We start from the raw sequence: 17632 nt of genomic DNA on the forward strand, positions 1-17632 counted from the left end.
ATACATCAAACAGTTGTGGACAGGGAAGAAAAAGATAAGAGTGAAATTATTAAAAATTAATATATTAGATGGTTTTTCAGCAATTTTTGGCTTCTCTAATACATTGAATTCTGCAGGTCAGCAAAGATGTGCTTCAAATTTTCTTTGGATAAGCTGTTGCTGCTTTGCAGTCCTCTGACCAGCCAGAAAAGCAAATTCCAAAATGTCACATTTATTTTTTAAGACAGATTATTAGAACATTTACAGATAAGTCTAATGCAACTGATTTTAACTGTCAGTGTTGTCTTAAGCCATGGTAACCTCACATGTTACATTGAAGTGTTCTTGCTTTCCAGAGCGTGAGGACTAAAAATAGTCAGATGTGCTTTGGCTTGTAGTTGCCTGTGTCATTGTCATGGTGCCTCTGTTCTTGGTCTACCAGGTCCATTCTTGTTAGCAGGCAGTGTTGCATTTTATATACTCTTTCACTATGTCTGAGGTTTTACAGGGTTTCTTAACATAAAGCTTTTTTGTTGTTTTTGTTATTTTAAGTAATTTCCTTAAAAAACCCTACTTTATTAAAATTTCAACCGTTGCTTTTAGTAGATTGTAACTTAAGAACTTTACTGCTCAGGTTCATGCTGGAGGAGCTACAAGTCATGCTCCATAAGCTGTTGAAGTGTTTAAAGCAGGAAACTTTACACAGCTTATGCTTTTTAACCGCAAGGTTGAGGAACTCTTCTGTTTATGAAGTAAATTACAGAAATACAACAAAACAGTACTAGAATTATTAATAACAATTGTGGTTTTGTTTGGGTTTTTTTCTGGGATTTCTGTGGTTACTGTCTGTGCTGACTGCTTTTGAAGACATTGTTAAATGGTATCTGAATAAAATCTGATGGTTTGTTGGCCAACTCTTACACTCCTGTTCTTTTTCCAGTCTCTGTGAAGAAATATAGTTAATTATTGCAAAGACTGATCTAATACGTTACATTCAGTGTTGGTTTTCAGTTTTATGACAATTTTCAGTTATTCTGTCAGCAAAAGGGGAAATTTGAATAATGCCTAGTATGTTAAATTTGTGTCACACAGCAGCATTTTAAACTTCGTACACAACATGCAGGCACACACGAGGCACTTTATTCTGTAGTGTCGTACCCTTGAGAATCCAGCTCAAGTGTCTGAAGGTAATTTCTGCAAATGAGGCCATTTGTGCTCAGTCGAATTCTTGGATAGAGCCAGTTGACTCAGTTTGTAAATTCTGTCTCAGTTGATCATTCTGATGAAGACCTGATCCAAAAACACCATTGCTGCTGCCAGCAAGGTCATTTTTGAAGACTGATTATTTATTTATTTATTTATACCAAATAGCCCAATTGGCCTTTGCAGAGTGAGTACAGATGTGTACCACAGGTAGTTTTATTCCTCAGAGGTAGATAGTCCATATGGGGTTTTTTGTCTTTTTTTTTTTTTCCTTTTCTTTTTTCTCCTTTGATTCTTCAGGAGTTCCAACATATCATTGGACAGAGCATCAGTGATCCTCATTTTACGCTTTCGACAACTCATAATACTTAATTCAGTTTTTCATAGCGTGAGAGCTCTTTTCTTCCTTCTACTGATTCTCAGCTTTATTCCCCTGGAAGTTGAGGCAGTACACATGAATCTCACGTCTTTCCACATGTCAGGCCACATTCCAGAAACCAGAGAAGAAAATCCTTTCAATATACGGGGCAAAATAGAGAGGGAGAAAAGCAGCAAGCTGTGATTTCAGAATGCAGTCAGTTAACCACTGATAAACTTTTGAAGGGAAATATACTGTGGTCATTCTTTATTTCTAACTACCCTTGTTAAACTTTTTAAATTATTATTTCATTTGGATTTACAGGAAGGAAGGAGTTAGGAGGGAACTTAGCATCTTATCAATTGATGTTTTCATAGGAATAGATAATGGTTAGTGGATTAGGAAAGGTGTGGCTCCTTCTGTGTGCCGGTTATCCTTTTTCTTTCTTTCCAAGTCCTAATTTGGGCTGTTCCTTGAGAAGGTGTTCTTCACTTCATGAACCCAAAATAAAGTCAGTTTAGAGAAGGTAGAAACAGTTTTGCCATCTATTTGGAGCATCTGTTGTGTAATTTAGAGTCTGATGTAGACTTGATTGTATCCCACGAAAGTGTTGCTTTTAATCTTTTAGGAATTAATAGGTAAACATTTAGTCATAGTTGTGCTGAAATATTTCTGTATTCTGAAAATCCTTCAGTCTTCTTTTAGAATAAATATATTAAAATATCCTAGTTTATCCTTAAGGTAAGACATTTTAAAATGTGAGTTCTGTCATATTTTGTCATTCATTTTGTACCATTTTGGACATAGTACATAGTTTTTACTTGTTGCAGCTGTTGAGAAGATGTACAAACCAGCTTTGCACTAGGCCAGTCTGTCCTGGACAGAATTTATTTAGTAGTGTTTTATGGAATTTATTTGTTTGTGGTTTCTTTGATAGGAGTGACATGAAAGTACCTTACTAATACAGAATATGCATGAAAATGTGCAAATTTAAAATGTGTACAGTGTTAAAATACAGTGCAAGTAACCTTTTTCCATAAAATAATATTAATATATTTGTGTTTATTTCCACCAAGGATTTTGTGACTACAGTTACTCGTTTACTTGAAAGTCCTTCAACTTTTATTCGAGCAAAAGCCTTTCTGGTCCTGCTACAAGTTTTAATTAATAACAGGGAGATGTTGCTACTCAGTTGTCAAGCAAGGTAAGGTGAGAACAGAGCTAATTAGAGATGTAATGTCCATTTTCAAAGTTGTACCTGAAATCCTTGAAAATGTGTGGCATTTTTGAGACAGTGTTTTAGGAGTGAGCTATTTTCTGTGTAATAGGAATCCTTTTATTCATGAGAATGTCAAGAGTGTTCTCTTTTGTCTGAGGTCATCAGACAATGATTACTCACAAGGGGAAACCACTGGTTTACAGGGAGAGCCCATCTTTTAAAGTAACTTGTGGTCCCAGTGATCATTAGCAAGGAGCAGATTTTGCTTTGGGTGAACCATAACAAATACTGCAACAGTTGCTGCTATGGTATGAAAGCAAAATGAAAAGGTCTATCATGTACCCTCATCATCTTGGGGTGTGGTATAATCCATAGTCTTTTGCGTATAGGAACATTCAAGGTAAAATAATATTTCTTGGCTATATGTGTTGTTGGAGTGATTTATATAATGACCACCGAATTCCTGTGACTTTTACATGAAGTATTTTATTTGTTTCTATTTTTTCAAATACTTTGCAAGAAGTAACTTCTCTAAAATTATAGTTGACTCGCAGTGGAATAGTAATTTGAATTTTTGTGTCTTCTGATTGCACAAAAACATTCCCATATCAGAAAAAAAGGAAATTAGACTCTGTTAGAATGTAAGTTGATACCACGTTTCGGGGTTATTACTTACTTAGAGAAGTAAGATGGACGAAATTTTATTTGGGATTTTTACCTTCTACTGTTCATTATGAAGAACAGCAAAATGTAGTGTAAACCCAGTTTTTGTGGTATTGGAATAAAACAGGTTTGGAACTGAAAGTAAAAAAGAATGCGGCTTGAAGGTAGCTGTAAATTTAAGTACACTTACAGCAAATGTAAGTTTATATCTTATATTGATGTTTGAGAAGAATTAAGACATATGCATTGGAGCTAAAAGCTGAATTGGAAGGAGCAGATGAGCTACACCATGAAGCCATTGTGAGAGAACATCTTGTGGGGAGCTGTCATTATAGACCACTCCACTCACATACAAATCTGTAGATATCTCTATTTTTGTAGATCATAGAGAATAAGTACTGAATCCAAGTTTCTTTTCTATGTGTATCTTTTTATACTTCCAGAAATGTTTTATCAGGTGATGTGTTCTGGTTAATGAAAAACATCAGGAAAATAGAGTTACTAATGCTTTCATGACTATATATAGATCTGTACAATTCTCAACACAATGTTTAGTTGAACAGTACTATCAGGGAAAGAATAGTTATGAATATTTTTAGAAAATCTTTATGTGAAAGACAATTTTGTGATGGGAAGAACAAGACAATAAGAGAGAACTCTTAAGTTTATGTAAACTTTCTATCTTTCCTGTCTCAGAACAAATGAGGCTACTTTGTATGCTTCTCAGATGTGATTAACTAATAGAACGTGCTTTTAAGAAATGAACCCACTTCTCCATGCCCCGCAATAAAACCACTCATGGTGAAGTCTGTTCAACTGATTTTAAGTAAAACTTAAACAGATCTAAACATATTTCCATATAGAATCTGATGCTTGTTAAATCATGGAACCATTTTCTTAAAGGAAAAAAAAAATCCATACAAACTCTAATCTTTTGTCTTTTTTTTTTTTTTCCCCAAAGTTAAACAGTTTTTGAGTAAAAACTACGTGCTTGTCTGGAAAGGCTTGAGAGCTTTATACTATTTTAATATAAAATATTCAATTTTTTATATTAAAGAGACTTTTTTTTTTTTTTTAAGGAAAATGCTATTTGAAGTATAACGTCAGATGTTTAAGCAATTCTCTTCTACCAGACAAATCAAAATTCCTTGTAATTTATTACAATTTCCAGAGGTTGCAAGAGCAATAAAAGATGTCCCCATAGGCTGTAGGAAGTGCAGCTGAATGTGTTGCATCTGGGCTATTGCAGAGGGGAAAGGTAGTTCCTGAACAGATCTTTTTATTTCTCTCTACCTTTTTGTCTGTAGCACAGTTCAGGAAGGATGAGGTGAGTTGTGGTGTTCCATAACAATTATACATTGTTTAGAGGCCTAATCCTGCAAAATGCTTTCTTAGGTAGTTTTTTATTTTATTGAATAAACGGTCTTTTTGATGGAAATACCTTCTAGAATGAAATGTCGAGGTTGTGAGTCCTGCAGTTTTGTTGTGTGCACTTGAGGCAGTTTAAATAAGTTCTTTTCATACTTCTATAAATATGCATTGATTATAAGAAGAATATTGGGGGGAAAAAAAGATAATACTGAACTACATTCTTAAAATAGGGAGCATGGATTTCACTCACCTGTGTCTGACAGTTTTTTGTACAGGACCCCCAGGGAGCTTGAACGTGAAACAAAGATGTCAATATTATACCCCTAAAGGGAAGTCTGGGACTTCTGTCTATTCAAATGAGCATTTTAAAATATTGCCTGAAGCATTCTGTTACAGGTGTATTATTAAAGCCATCTCTTGTAAGCTAGGCAATGGCTAATAAATCAGTTACCATAGTTTACTATGAGAAATGTCATTCTGCAGAATGGCATAGCTACACAGCGCTTACCAGTTAGAATAGAAGCATTGGTTTTGTCTTTGGAAATCTTGAACACCAGATTTCTAGAGAAAGGATGTTGGATTAGTTTGCACTTTTATCTTTTTCAATATGGCAATTCTAACTCGTGCTAACATTTTGATAGACCAGAGTTTGATTTATCTAGTATGATTTTTCTTGACTGAAAGATTGATCTCTTGTTACATTAATTTAAATTATTCTTGCTTTATGAGTTCTTACATGTTGAAAATTAATGTCTTCAGTCTTTTGCTCATATTATGCATATTGGTCATATATGTCAAAATAAAGTGGATTTTAAAATTAACATCTGTCAAGCCTGCAAAGGGATTCACTCCTTATGTTAGCATCAGATATTCATTTAAACTAGTAGAGTTGCACTTACTTACGGTAGCTTAAGGGTTTCTTTCATCTTGTTCCTTGACACAACCATTTGTGTTATGTTAAAAATAGATTTATTTGAAAGGGAAAGTCTAAAATGGCAAAAAAATTACAGAGCCAAAACTAATGTATCGTCGTGATTATAACCACAGATACTAGAAATGTCTGGTTCAGTAGTATTTTTGAGATATAGTGTCATTTTTTTTGTTATGAGAGGTAATGTTTTGCACTTTCTTAAATGTAGACTCGTGATGTATATTGAAAGAGACAGCAGAAAGACCACACCAGGAAAAGAGCAGCAAGGTGGCAGTGAATACCTGTCAAAATGCCTGGATCTTCTCATCTATCACATAGTGCAGGAGCTGCCAGGAATTCTAGGTAAATTCAGTTGGTTAACTGAACAAATCTTACCTTTGCTTACTCCCTCAAGAAACAAATATTCCTTACCTATACAGGTGGGAAAGACTATTGTCTGATTACATAAAGTTAACATGATATCAGCTTCATGAAGTTTTTAATTATATCATGATCAGATATCTTGTATTGGAATGCATGATTTCCTGTATTAATGTTTTGTATTTGTTGAATGGTAAGCCCCATCAACTCAGTCAGGAATGAGGCCCAGATGTACAAGAAGTTTTATCAATGTCCTAAAAAGATTCCAAACATTGAAAAACCTGAGAGCAAATTTGCCTCATAAAGCACAGAGCTAGGAGAGGTGTAACAGGGCATATCTGTGAGTCCATGTTAATCACTCACACTGAAACTTTTATGTTGGGTATTTGCTTCAGGCAATTTTTCTGAAAAATTTCAGTCTAGATACTTCAGTTGTTCTAGATGTCTGAAACTGATTTACTCGTGTTTAAGAAAAGATGGAAAGATTTTCTGAGAGAACATCAGTGCTACCTCAGCCCATCCCTTATACTTAGGAATAAGGACTTGAGGTTTTTCATCAAAGTAGCTTTTGTGCCAAGGATATAAATTTAGACAATTTTATGAATGTCTGCTCAAATTTCACTAGTATTTGAGCCTTTGGAATGATGAAAAGCTACTTTGAACTTTGTGCTGTTCGTATATGTTCAAACAGAAATTTGCTTGAGTATAGCAGCTAAAGTCCTGTCATCACTGAATATGCTCAAACTTGTCATAGTGGGATGAGGTACTGAGGAAGAGGGGACTTGCAGAAGGAACAGTGAATGGCATGCATGCCAATAGGACAAATCCTGCAAATTGCAGGGCATAATTTGGACTCACTAGGCAACCAGAGAAGAAACAGGAGTAGAAAGAAATTAGTTTGAGAGTCTGAAGAGTCAGTCAAGAGAAGGTGATGAAATGGGATAAGAATTTTGGCCATTAATACAAAGGTAATAGATAAAATCTTGAAAAATGAAGGTGGCTCTGTTGGTGAGACTTGAAGATAGGGTTGATATTGAATAATAGAAATGTCACATAAATTACCTTAGATGAGTAAGAACGGTAGGATTGTCTTTCCTGGAAAAAGCTGTGAAGTATGTTATATGAGAGAAGATGAGGGTTTTTTGTTTGAAAAAGTTAACTAGGAGCAATTGAAGGAAGAAAGGGAAGAAGGGAAGGAATGGAGTTAGGGAAGAAAGAGGAAGGGAAGTAGGAGGAGGGAGAGATGAAGGGAGGAAAGGGTAGGAAGAAAGAGCAGGGAAGAGGAAGAGAAAAAAAAGGAACTGAGTGGAGGGAAGGGCAGAGGGGGAGTAGGGATGGAGCAAGAGAGGGGGAGGGCAGGGTGGAGGGAAGGAAAGACAGAGAAAGGAGAAAGAAGGAAACAAGAAGGGAGGAAGGAAAAAGATTGGTATGACCAGTCTGAGTCATCATTAAAATTGTTATTAAAGCTTCTGGCTGGTGAGATCTTCCACAGAATAGAATAAGAAAGCTGAATAGGAAGACAGGAAGGAAATGCTGTGTGTAGTAAAGAAAAGAAAGGGAGCAAGGTTGGTAGACCTAGTGTCATGCTGGTATTATAAAAGAAACTTTACTTCCTATGACAATGCAAATTTTTGCCTTGCTGCAAATACCTGATCCCCTTTTTTCTAAACAAATGTCAGGTTCACATATTTGCTATGTTTCAGGATTTGGAAGTCACAGACTATAAGGGTTCGAGGCAGTAATTCACCTCCTGCTGTCTATATGTACTATATTCCACTAATATAGGAGGCTTTGATATTTCCTCAGAACCTGAAAGTATTATGCATCAAAGATACCGCTACAATCATTATAATGCCTAGTACATCAATTGCTTGTATTCTGCTGGGTTTTTTTACTCCTGATGTACAATTTCAATGTATTGTTGACAACTGATATATCAAACAAATTTTTTACACTTTCTTTACCTTTCTAAGCTAGATTAGTGTGTTGATTTTTTTTTTTTAATTGTTAAAGCTATCTGTCCATATTTGCCCACATTTGTCAAAGGCTTTTTCTTTTTATTGCTGTGAGTATGACAAAGGAACACATCCTGCTTGAGGAGGTAAAAGCCATGGGCTCCTGAGAAAAATAACCAGTTTTTCAAAGCGGAACAGTTAAAAGCTGGCTTTTTTAATATGCATTTATGTAAGCTCCTTACTGATCCCATCTTCTTCCACCAGATGTAGCTATAAACCAAATATATTAAGAAGTTGTAGAAATTGGCTCTAAAGATACATCTAAACAAATGAAATAAATTGTTAATCTTGTGGATAATTAAAAAAAAAATCAGTTGCTCTAGGTAAGAAATTAAGTTTATTTATTCATTTATGATATTTAACTCATTTCTAGGAAGTAGATATAAATTGCTTAGATCATGCTAAAAATTAAAGTAACCATATCTATCTATTTATCAACTGTAAAATTGGCAAATGTGATGATTACATAGGCCTTAAAACACAGAAAGAGAGTATATTGTTCAGTAAATTATTTGTTGCTAACCACAGAGAGGTCTTGTTGAATTACAGGATTATGAGTAATTCAAAACAAAAATGCATCGATGAAAAAACAAATAGTTGATGTATTTGGAGAGTTTTAGGCAATGCTTTTTTCTTTTTTTTGAGCAGCACATTATAGAATGAGTCAAATCTTTGAGGCTCAGTATTTTTACAACCTGCTCTAGTGCCAGGCTCTGTCATGCCTGCTTATTTTGAAAATTGAACTCCATGGGAGCAGAAGAAAAGCACTGGTATTATTCAACATGAATAAACCCTGTGACTTACCCTGAAAGGAAGGGCCTTTTCTGGCATGAAAACGGTATAAAATACCAAATCTCATCCTTTATTTCTTTAATGTCTATGTGATTTCCCTTTTGCAGTTTTGTGCAGCTCTCTCATTAGGGAAAAAAATACAGTAAGTGTTCTTTCAAGACAGGATTTGGCTTTTAATATTTTCAAGCTGTAGCAACAGAATTTACCTTCTTTGCATATGAGTTGTGACTTTTCTCCTGCTGCTTCTGTCCTTTATCCTGTGCAGAAGGGGTCTTGCTTTTCTGAGACAATAGTTAATGTAGTACAAAATTAGCATAACGCTCCTTGATTTTTACGTCTCTTCTGAATTTTGAGGTATAATTTTCACTGTTGCAATTAAAATTTAGTTCCCTCTTTATTGTGTCTGAGGTTTGTTATGGAGGGAACTAAGTTCTCTTGTTGGCCTGCTGCTACATCTTTCATGAGAACATGAGAATTCCTGTTGCCTTAGGTCACTTGCATCATTGTTAAACTTGTGTATGAGAATGCGTGTGTGCATGGCTGGTAGAGGGATCTTTTGGAAATAGGAGAGTTTTGTTTCTTCCAGTGGAACTATGCTGCAGGAAAAAAAACATACTGCTTGAGCATTATGTCACCTACTAATCCAGCTCTTGGTCAGATGGAAGTAATGAGAATTTTACTTTTTATTTCACTGGAAGTAGAATTGCATCCACAGAATTTCAAGAGTATAATGCCATGCATACATAGCTACCTACAGCCGATATAAGTCCACTCTGCCAAAAAGGGTAATTTCATCTTTGCTTCTACAGCTGCTTTATATTTCTATCCTCACTGTTTTGCTACAAGTCACATTTGAACGCCTGTCCCTGTAGCCAGAGCAGGAAACTGGCCCGGCTGAACATTGAGTTGGGAAAGACAAGTGCTGGATCAGCCTGATTTATTGTGCAGCCACGTGAATTCTCAGCAGGAGAGAGAAGATGGGATTGAACGGAGGATACTGGAACCGAGATGTTTTATACGTCATTTGCTGTTGTTTAGTAAGGCAATTATGTTGGATCAGTCTGAAATGTTGTTTCCTGTAGGTGACATTCTCGCTGCCTTAACTAATGTATCTGGACGTAAACACCCATCAACGGTTCAGGCCAAACAGCTGAAGATGTGCCTTCCCATGATGCCTGTAGTGCTTCATCTTGTAACATCCCAGGTAGATTTTTCGCCCCCCTCCCCCAAAGATTGTTAAACAAAAGACAAACTGTTGCAGTGTCCCAAAATCTAATTTCTGCTGATCAGGATCAGAATGGATAAAATAGAACTTTTATTATTGTGTAGATGTGTTGATGAGTATTCCAGCTATTTAACAGGATTAAAGATTTAAGCCTTATATTTGCACATTGTAAGACAACTCTGATGATAGAAGCAAATAAATTTTTTTGTCCTCGTTTTTTAACATGGCTGGGAAATACATGTTTTACTTTTTCTGGTCATAACGTGTGCATTTAATTTAATTTTTTCAACTTTTGCTAAATTCAAATAGGTATTTCGTCCCCAGATAGTCACAGAGGAGTTTCTTTTCAACTACGGAACCTTACTTGTGAGTATAACCATCTAAATTAAATCTTTACAAAATTTAGATATGCATAAAATTTGGGGAATTATTTTAATGTAAAATTATTTATATTAAATTTATAAATTGGAGAGAGAATTTTATTCTGAATATAAAATTTAAGCTTTGATTATATTCTAAACTGTGTATATTATCAGAAAATATTTTCTGTAGTAATCAAAGAAAATATTTTCTGTAGTAATCAAAGTAGGTCAAAGGGAAAACATGCTAGCCTGTGTTCAAGTATAGAGAAACTCTGCATTTCTGATAAACTGAGAATTTCCTGTGTGTCTTATTTTAGAGTAGAAGAGTTTAGCTCCAAATTACACAGAATATTCTTTCTAGATGTTTATGCTAGTATTTTATGAGTAGAAAGGAAAGATAAATTATAATCTAATCTATATTTAAGGTATTTCCTTTTGTCAGCTTTTTCTTCTTGCCAGTACTTTTACACTGTATTCAGTTGATTAAAAGCTGATTATTGTAACCTACAGAACTAAGATATTTGTCTCATATTAACATCTACAACCTATTTATGACATTAGCAATAGAAAATGAACTTTTTAGAATTTATTTATGACATTAGCAATAGAAAATGAACAGTGAAATGGCCAGATTAAAGTTTACTGTTCAGGTTCCATTCTCTTGACTCTTGATTTCAAGAAAATGTGGGTTTAATTTAGCTCTATGAAAATATTTTAATAAAAATTAGCATTAGAATGAAGAAAGAAAAATTAAAACTGTAGATATTGAATTACAAAGCCTTTTGTCTCTCTAAAGCATTTGTAACTAGGCAGTAGATTTATTAGTGGTTTTGAATCAACCTTCTAGAAGGTGAAATTTTTCTGTCAACAATGTAGGTACAGCAGACCAGGTACAATGTAAGTTTTCTTTTGATGTTACTCTGACTTGCTTGAGTTACTGACTGAGGAAGTCAGGCTAGGTACACTAGCACAGCTTTCCTCTCAGATCAAGGAAGGAGATTACTGAATATTTCCTGCATCTTGTCCTTCTGTCTCCATCGAACAAGGCAATTCAGGAATTTACACATACTATTTCAATTTACGCATTAAAAAGGGAGGGGAAGTAGTATATCTGAAAAATTATTATAAAATTTGGATCCATTTCATAGAACTGTGTTATGAAATCAGTAAAGAAAATACTTCTGGAGGAGTAACTATCCATACTACCAGGCAACAGTCTACTCTGGAATTTTGTGTTTAGCAACATTCCTACTGACATCTGTAAAGGGACATTCAGTCATCAGCTTGTACTTTTTCAAAGTACTGTGCTATAATGGAGGCCTCTAAGACTTTAGCAAGTCAATCTTTCAGGTTTTTTGGTTTGGTTTTGTTTTTTTGTTTTTATTTTTTTCCTGATTTATTAAAAAATCTTACTCTTAACAATAAGAAATTATTAGGAGTGGAAAGATGAGTGCTTGGTATCTGGAAGGAAAGAGTAGTTATTTTCCTGTAACTGTTGTTCATTGAGAATTTTTTTTTCTTGCTGCTTTGAAGTTATTTCCATCATCACTGTAATTTTCAGTACTGTTGTGCAAAGAAATTGATAGGGGGTCGGGACAGTCCTTTCATGTTTTCAGCTGTGAATAGAAATACATGGAGGACACGCTCTGCCCCAAAGGCACAGCTAATGGTAGGCTTCTAGCAGAGTGCATAGGGCAGACACTCCTGTGGCAGAACAAACACACCATTTCTCTCCATTGCTTAGTAAACCCCAGAGAGTTGTTGTTTTTGTATAAATATATCTTCTTGTTGTGTTTCTAATATAAAATTAAGGAAATAAGCATTAGTAACCAGAACAATTTTTGCACCAGCTATATTGACTTTTCCAAACTGGTCTTGAGACTATGGTCAGATGTGAAACTGTCTTAAGTGAGCAAACAAACTAATACTCTCTTCCAAAACAAGTTGATTAGATAATAACTAGTAATTTTCTTCAAATGGTCATGAAGATAAAATAACTGTTTTTTTAATAGAAGCAGTTGTTTTTCATTACTGCTTCTGAGATGTATTTAAACTATGAAATGTATAGTTTCTAACTGTATTTTTAATTAGAGAAGAATCCTTCGGATGTTTCTTACATGCTGAGAAAAAGATAACCCATGTAGACACTTCTGCCAATTTAATGTATAATAACAAAATTTTAATTGATAGTGAAATATAAAACAAGCATCATTTTCTTAATGCTTTATATCATAAATAAATAGATATGTGTGCAAATTTAAAATGAGAAAGATGTTTATCCATGGTAAATTCTCTGTGTATTGAATACTACATTGGTAAAAAAAGCATAAATTCTGCTGAAAATTTTTCTTTCTTTAGCAAATGTTAATAAAGTATTTTGCATCCCCCATGAAGTTAACAGCTATGCATATAAGTGAAAGCAAAAGGGTGAAATCAAGATTAAAAGGCAAAAGAATAATGGGTCTAATTGTATGATATTTACTTAACCCAGATTATTAATATTTCATTGTCCCAGCTCCTCAAAATTTTGACTCATTTAGGTGATTTTTAATAGAAGGTTATGCATTTTAGTATGTTCTCCTGTGTGTAACTGTATCCATAGTGTGTATAGTATGCATGGAGCTCAAAATGATAGTACAAAACCCAAAAAAATGTATTTTCGGGGGAGTCTTTGGTCTTTTTAGTGAGTCACTTTAACATAGCCATATCCAAGGTAGTTCAAAGTCTTAGAAATTACAGTTTTCTCTTAACAATAAAGAACTTTAATTACTGTCTATTTATCTGGAAATGTTTCATTCCTGACATCAGTCAGAGTAATAGTCTTTGCTATACTCTATGTTTAAGTGTCCAGCAGCATTACAGACTTGCAAAATTATAACAGATTGTTCATGAATGCTTTCAGTCTGTCATATCTTTATTATGACAGTGTTTCCTAATGTAAATGCATTAACATTTTGTATTTACGGTCCCTTAAAAAATTTCATTTTGTAATTAGTGATTATGCTTCTTAATTTTTGTTTCTAAAGTGTTTTAACATAAGTGTCTCTTCTTCTGTAGAATTTTATTAGATTGATAGATTCAGGAGAAACAAACTTGGATGGAGCAATAGGTAAGGTAACCTATGATATTGCTGTACTTCTATAAGCAGGCATTGTAACTGTTGCATTTTATAAAGAAACATAATTATTTTTATTAATAGGGCAAGCTGCATCAGAAGAATTTATTAAGACTACTTTATCAACCTTTGAAGCAGTAACACAACATCCTGTCTTGCTGACAATCCATCGCTTGACTGTAAGTCTGACAACAAATTAAACAGTTGCAGGCTAATTGGCCTTAATTCCATTGATAATAGAATGTTCTGAAGATTTAGAAACTGTTTAAATTATGGCTTAAAATGTATTGTGGTTCTATTTGACAGGAAAAATCCTTATTGTTTATAGAGAGATTTAATTTTCAAAGAAGGAGAAAGGCATTCAGGCCGAGGTTTCTATATTTAGTTGAGAAGTTAGAGGGAGAATGAGAAGGGCTTAAAGTTTAGAAATAACAGTTCTTAAAATTATTTTTCTGTAAATATAACACTTGATTCTATAAGTCTTTCTTCAGCCTCAAAGTGAATATGTTGCTATATATCAGTGAAAATTTCACCGCTTCATTTGTCATTATCCTTTTAACATAGCTTGGAAAGACCACCTCTGAGGGCTGAAGATCCCAGTCCATCAATACTCTTCCTGATGAAATCATCATCAAGAGTAACAGTTTATAGCAGTTATGGTGGGGATTTTTTGTTTAAGTAAAACAAATTGCTTACTTAAAATTTCATTACAGTTACCACACCCACATACTGTATGCTTCTTACATCACTAAAGATTTGTTTTCTTTGAAGTTTTTCGTTAGATGGTTTACTTTGAGCTAAGCTAGCTGAATCCAGAACAGTGACGTTGTGAAACTGTTGATGGCAAACCAGTAGGTTGGAATGCTTGAATTGGTGATTGACAAATCATTGTAACCTGTACCAGCACATTTTTGTGCCTGAATTCCTACCAAAAGTGTAACCCACCATACTTACTGTGGTGACAATTTAATTCAAACTGACATTTATGTATTTGTATTGGAATTAGGTTAAAGGCACACTCAATATAGCACTTAAATTGAGAAAGGCGTTAGCAAATTGATAAATTCATAAAAATGAGTGATCTTAAGGATTGTGCTAGACAAGAATGAGTGATCTTGGAAATTAATTGTTTTCAGAAGCTAAATCCTATTTGGTGTGTTAGTTGAGTATTTAGATTATAAAGCCTTAGTAGGTGAAAATATTTAAATTAGTAAAAAATTTAAATAGGAATTTAAATAAGTTTAATGTTTATTTTCATTAATGCTCATGAAAAACTGGTATTCAAGAAAATGGTCCTTATGCACAAAAATCTAACTAATTAATAGTCAGAGGGGAAATAGTGCAGAACTAAACAGTTTGACTTACTTTAATATGACAAAGGATATTCTAGAAAAGAAACATAAATGTAGGTGAGGTGTGAATACCTATTGGTATCTCCTTACATGCCTGTCAGCTTAGGAGTCACTGTATTATGACTGTATCATTCTAGAATCACCTCAGCTTTTAAAAATAATTGTTTTACTTCTGTGGGTTGTCAGTGTGTCTTACGTTGAAAGAAATATGTACCAGTTTTTATGGAGGTCCATCAACATTTACTGAAATTGCAATACCTTGTGTCAGCACATTAAATTCCCCTAGCTGGTTAAACTTTAATGGTCCATGGCTTTTCCCCTGAAAAAAAACAGCGCCAAGAAGACAGCTCCCCTTTCCAACCTTCTTTACCTGCTCCCGTCCCCTCATTCCACAGAACATTGTATTGAAGCTGGGGAATTACTGTCCCACTTGCTTTTAAGTAAGCCCTGGCTACCAGTAGGTGAATTTAGTTAACCTATTTACATATCTGGGGAACAGTTTACTTCATCACGTATGTTGAAAGTCTCAGGTGTTTATTTAAAATCCATCTGAACACACCGGTTAACCTTATGTAGCTAGAGAAAAAATTTCCTGCCTATCTAGTGCTTGTGAGTCTGTAGCACACGGCACTTTTGTAGAATAGTTTCCCTGATTTAGAATAGTTTTGTTTTGAAATTTATTAACTAAAAATAATTATATCCCTGTCAATGAATATTTTTTTTGAGAAAATAAAATCTGTTACTTACTTGCTCATTTTCGTAAGTAACTGTTCTTCCTAATTTAAAAGAACCCTCCGAACACTCAGCAAATAGCCATTCACACACAAAATAAAGTGGAGAAATTGCCTTGTATTTGGTATGTTAAATTCAAGAAATTGTCCACTGTAATTAATAATTTCTAACCACATCTGCCACTAGTGGTGCAAACAGTAATTAGTTTAATACTATTTACGAAGTCTAGTGTGCTAATTATACTTGAATGTACAGCATACATTACTTTAGTGGAAAGTGGTACTTCATCTTCTATGATGCATACAGAATATTTTTAGAATTGCTGTTACTCAAGGGATGTCTTCTAATTGCTGCTCGCTGAGCATGACTAGAATCTATGAATATAAATGCCAGCACCCAGTGGAACTTGGTTCTTTTTTTAAAAGTTGAAGCAAGACATATATGAGCTTCCAGATCAATATTTAAGTATAACAGTGGTTAATAGGAAACTCTTTTACTGGAAAGAAACGTGTATCCTAGGCTGATCTCTGAAGCCTGGATTGCTCTTTTAGACACAGTTGGTTACAAACAGCATTTTATAGAGTGGGCGGAGGGAAGGCACTTCTTGAGAGGATTCAGTTTTTTTTCCACTACAAGTGTGACATTGCTTTAAAGTTTCTAATCAGAAATTAAATGCATTTCTAATAAAGTTTAACGAATTTAATAAAAATTGAGGTTATGTTAAGTAAGCTGAACCAGTAATTTTTTTTCATTTAAGTTCTGTTTTTAGTTTAGCTGCAATAGGAAAAGGGGAAGTTAATAGGAATTTAAGAGCAACATTTTAGGTTCTTTTCCACTTTGAGAAGAAAAGAATTGCTTGTTCTGGGTTTTAGTTCATGTTTGATTTGCCTTTATATTTGTGCCTTGAACAAAGAAAATGGAATAAATTGATTTTTTGTGACCAAATTTCTGATTACCATCAACCTGAAGTCAGTTATTGAGGAGATTCATTTCTGTGGGAACAGACTGTATCATATATTGTGAAGTGCGATAAAGTCAAAGGAAATGAATTGAAAGTGCTCAAAGGAAAGCCAGTAGTGAGCAGTAATTTCATTTTACATACAGTTGTGTGCATTTTTACAAGATAAAAAGTAAAGACTAACAGTAAGTGTGACTCAGCAAGTTTTGACAAAGCTGTAGATTTCCAGGTATGCAAATATGATGATGAAGGCCGTCAGGAAGAGTCTCTAAAGATTGGAGTGGAATATAAACCCCAGTTTCTGAAACTGACACAAGTCCAACTGCCTGTTTCCTCCACATACCTAAAATGGAAAAATATTTATTAAATTTTGATAATAAGTGTTATAACAATATTTATTTTCAAATGTGGGTAAAGGTTTAGATATAATTAAGTGGAAGAATTGTGTGCTGACTATATCATTTGCATTTTTCTTTTCTCTGTTAAGTATATTTATTTGTCTGAAAAAAGGACATATGCTAATTCAGAGCACTTTGAGCAGTGGTGAGGTTCATGATGGCAGGCAGTTCCTGTGGGAGTCCTTTCTCTATTCTGACTAGCTCCCAAAAATGATCTGTATGCTGCACAGATGATCTTTTACCTGAAGCATGAAAGTTCGCTGGTTGAGGCCAAAGTTGTCAGCAGTAATTCTCCTCCTCAAGATTTTAAAACTTATTGTTAAAATTAGGCTAAAATAAAAGCACCCCCAACATGATGAGTTGCTTGATAGGAAATCAAGGGAAAAACAGAATGACATGGAAATCTACAGGTTGACAGTATAAGAGTTATTATTTTCACCAAAGATGACAACACAAGGGTTAGAAACTTCTGCAAGTGCTTTTTTCTGCTCATCTTAGTCTTTTCTTGATTCAGCATCAGTGGTGTTCTTCATCCACAGGCTGTTCTGATCTAACCACTGACACCTTAATTATGTCAGTGTAAGGGTATGACTATATGA

At 34.3% G+C, this 17632-nt stretch overlaps 1 protein-coding gene across 1 annotated transcript in view; it reads left to right on the forward strand.

Annotated features, from left to right (window-relative positions):
- Positions 1–17632, forward strand: part of ULK4 (unc-51 like kinase 4) — a gene marked incomplete at both ends in the record, with an annotated part of 49810 nt that overhangs the window by 20661 nt on the left and 11517 nt on the right. The window contains 6 exons of the mRNA XM_010166256.1: positions 2617–2744; positions 5933–6066; positions 9974–10095; positions 10426–10482; positions 13536–13587; positions 13678–13772. Coding sequence (XP_010164558.1) covers positions 2617–2744; positions 5933–6066; positions 9974–10095; positions 10426–10482; positions 13536–13587; positions 13678–13772 — 588 coding nt within the window. The remainder of the gene's footprint in view (positions 1–2616; positions 2745–5932; positions 6067–9973; positions 10096–10425; positions 10483–13535; positions 13588–13677; positions 13773–17632) is intronic.

The sequence above is a fragment of the Antrostomus carolinensis genome, unplaced genomic scaffold (genome assembly GCF_000700745.2).
Source record: "Antrostomus carolinensis isolate BGI_N321 unplaced genomic scaffold, ASM70074v2 scaffold6754, whole genome shotgun sequence".
In the NCBI taxonomy this organism is placed as follows: domain Eukaryota; kingdom Metazoa; phylum Chordata; class Aves; order Caprimulgiformes; family Caprimulgidae; genus Antrostomus; species Antrostomus carolinensis.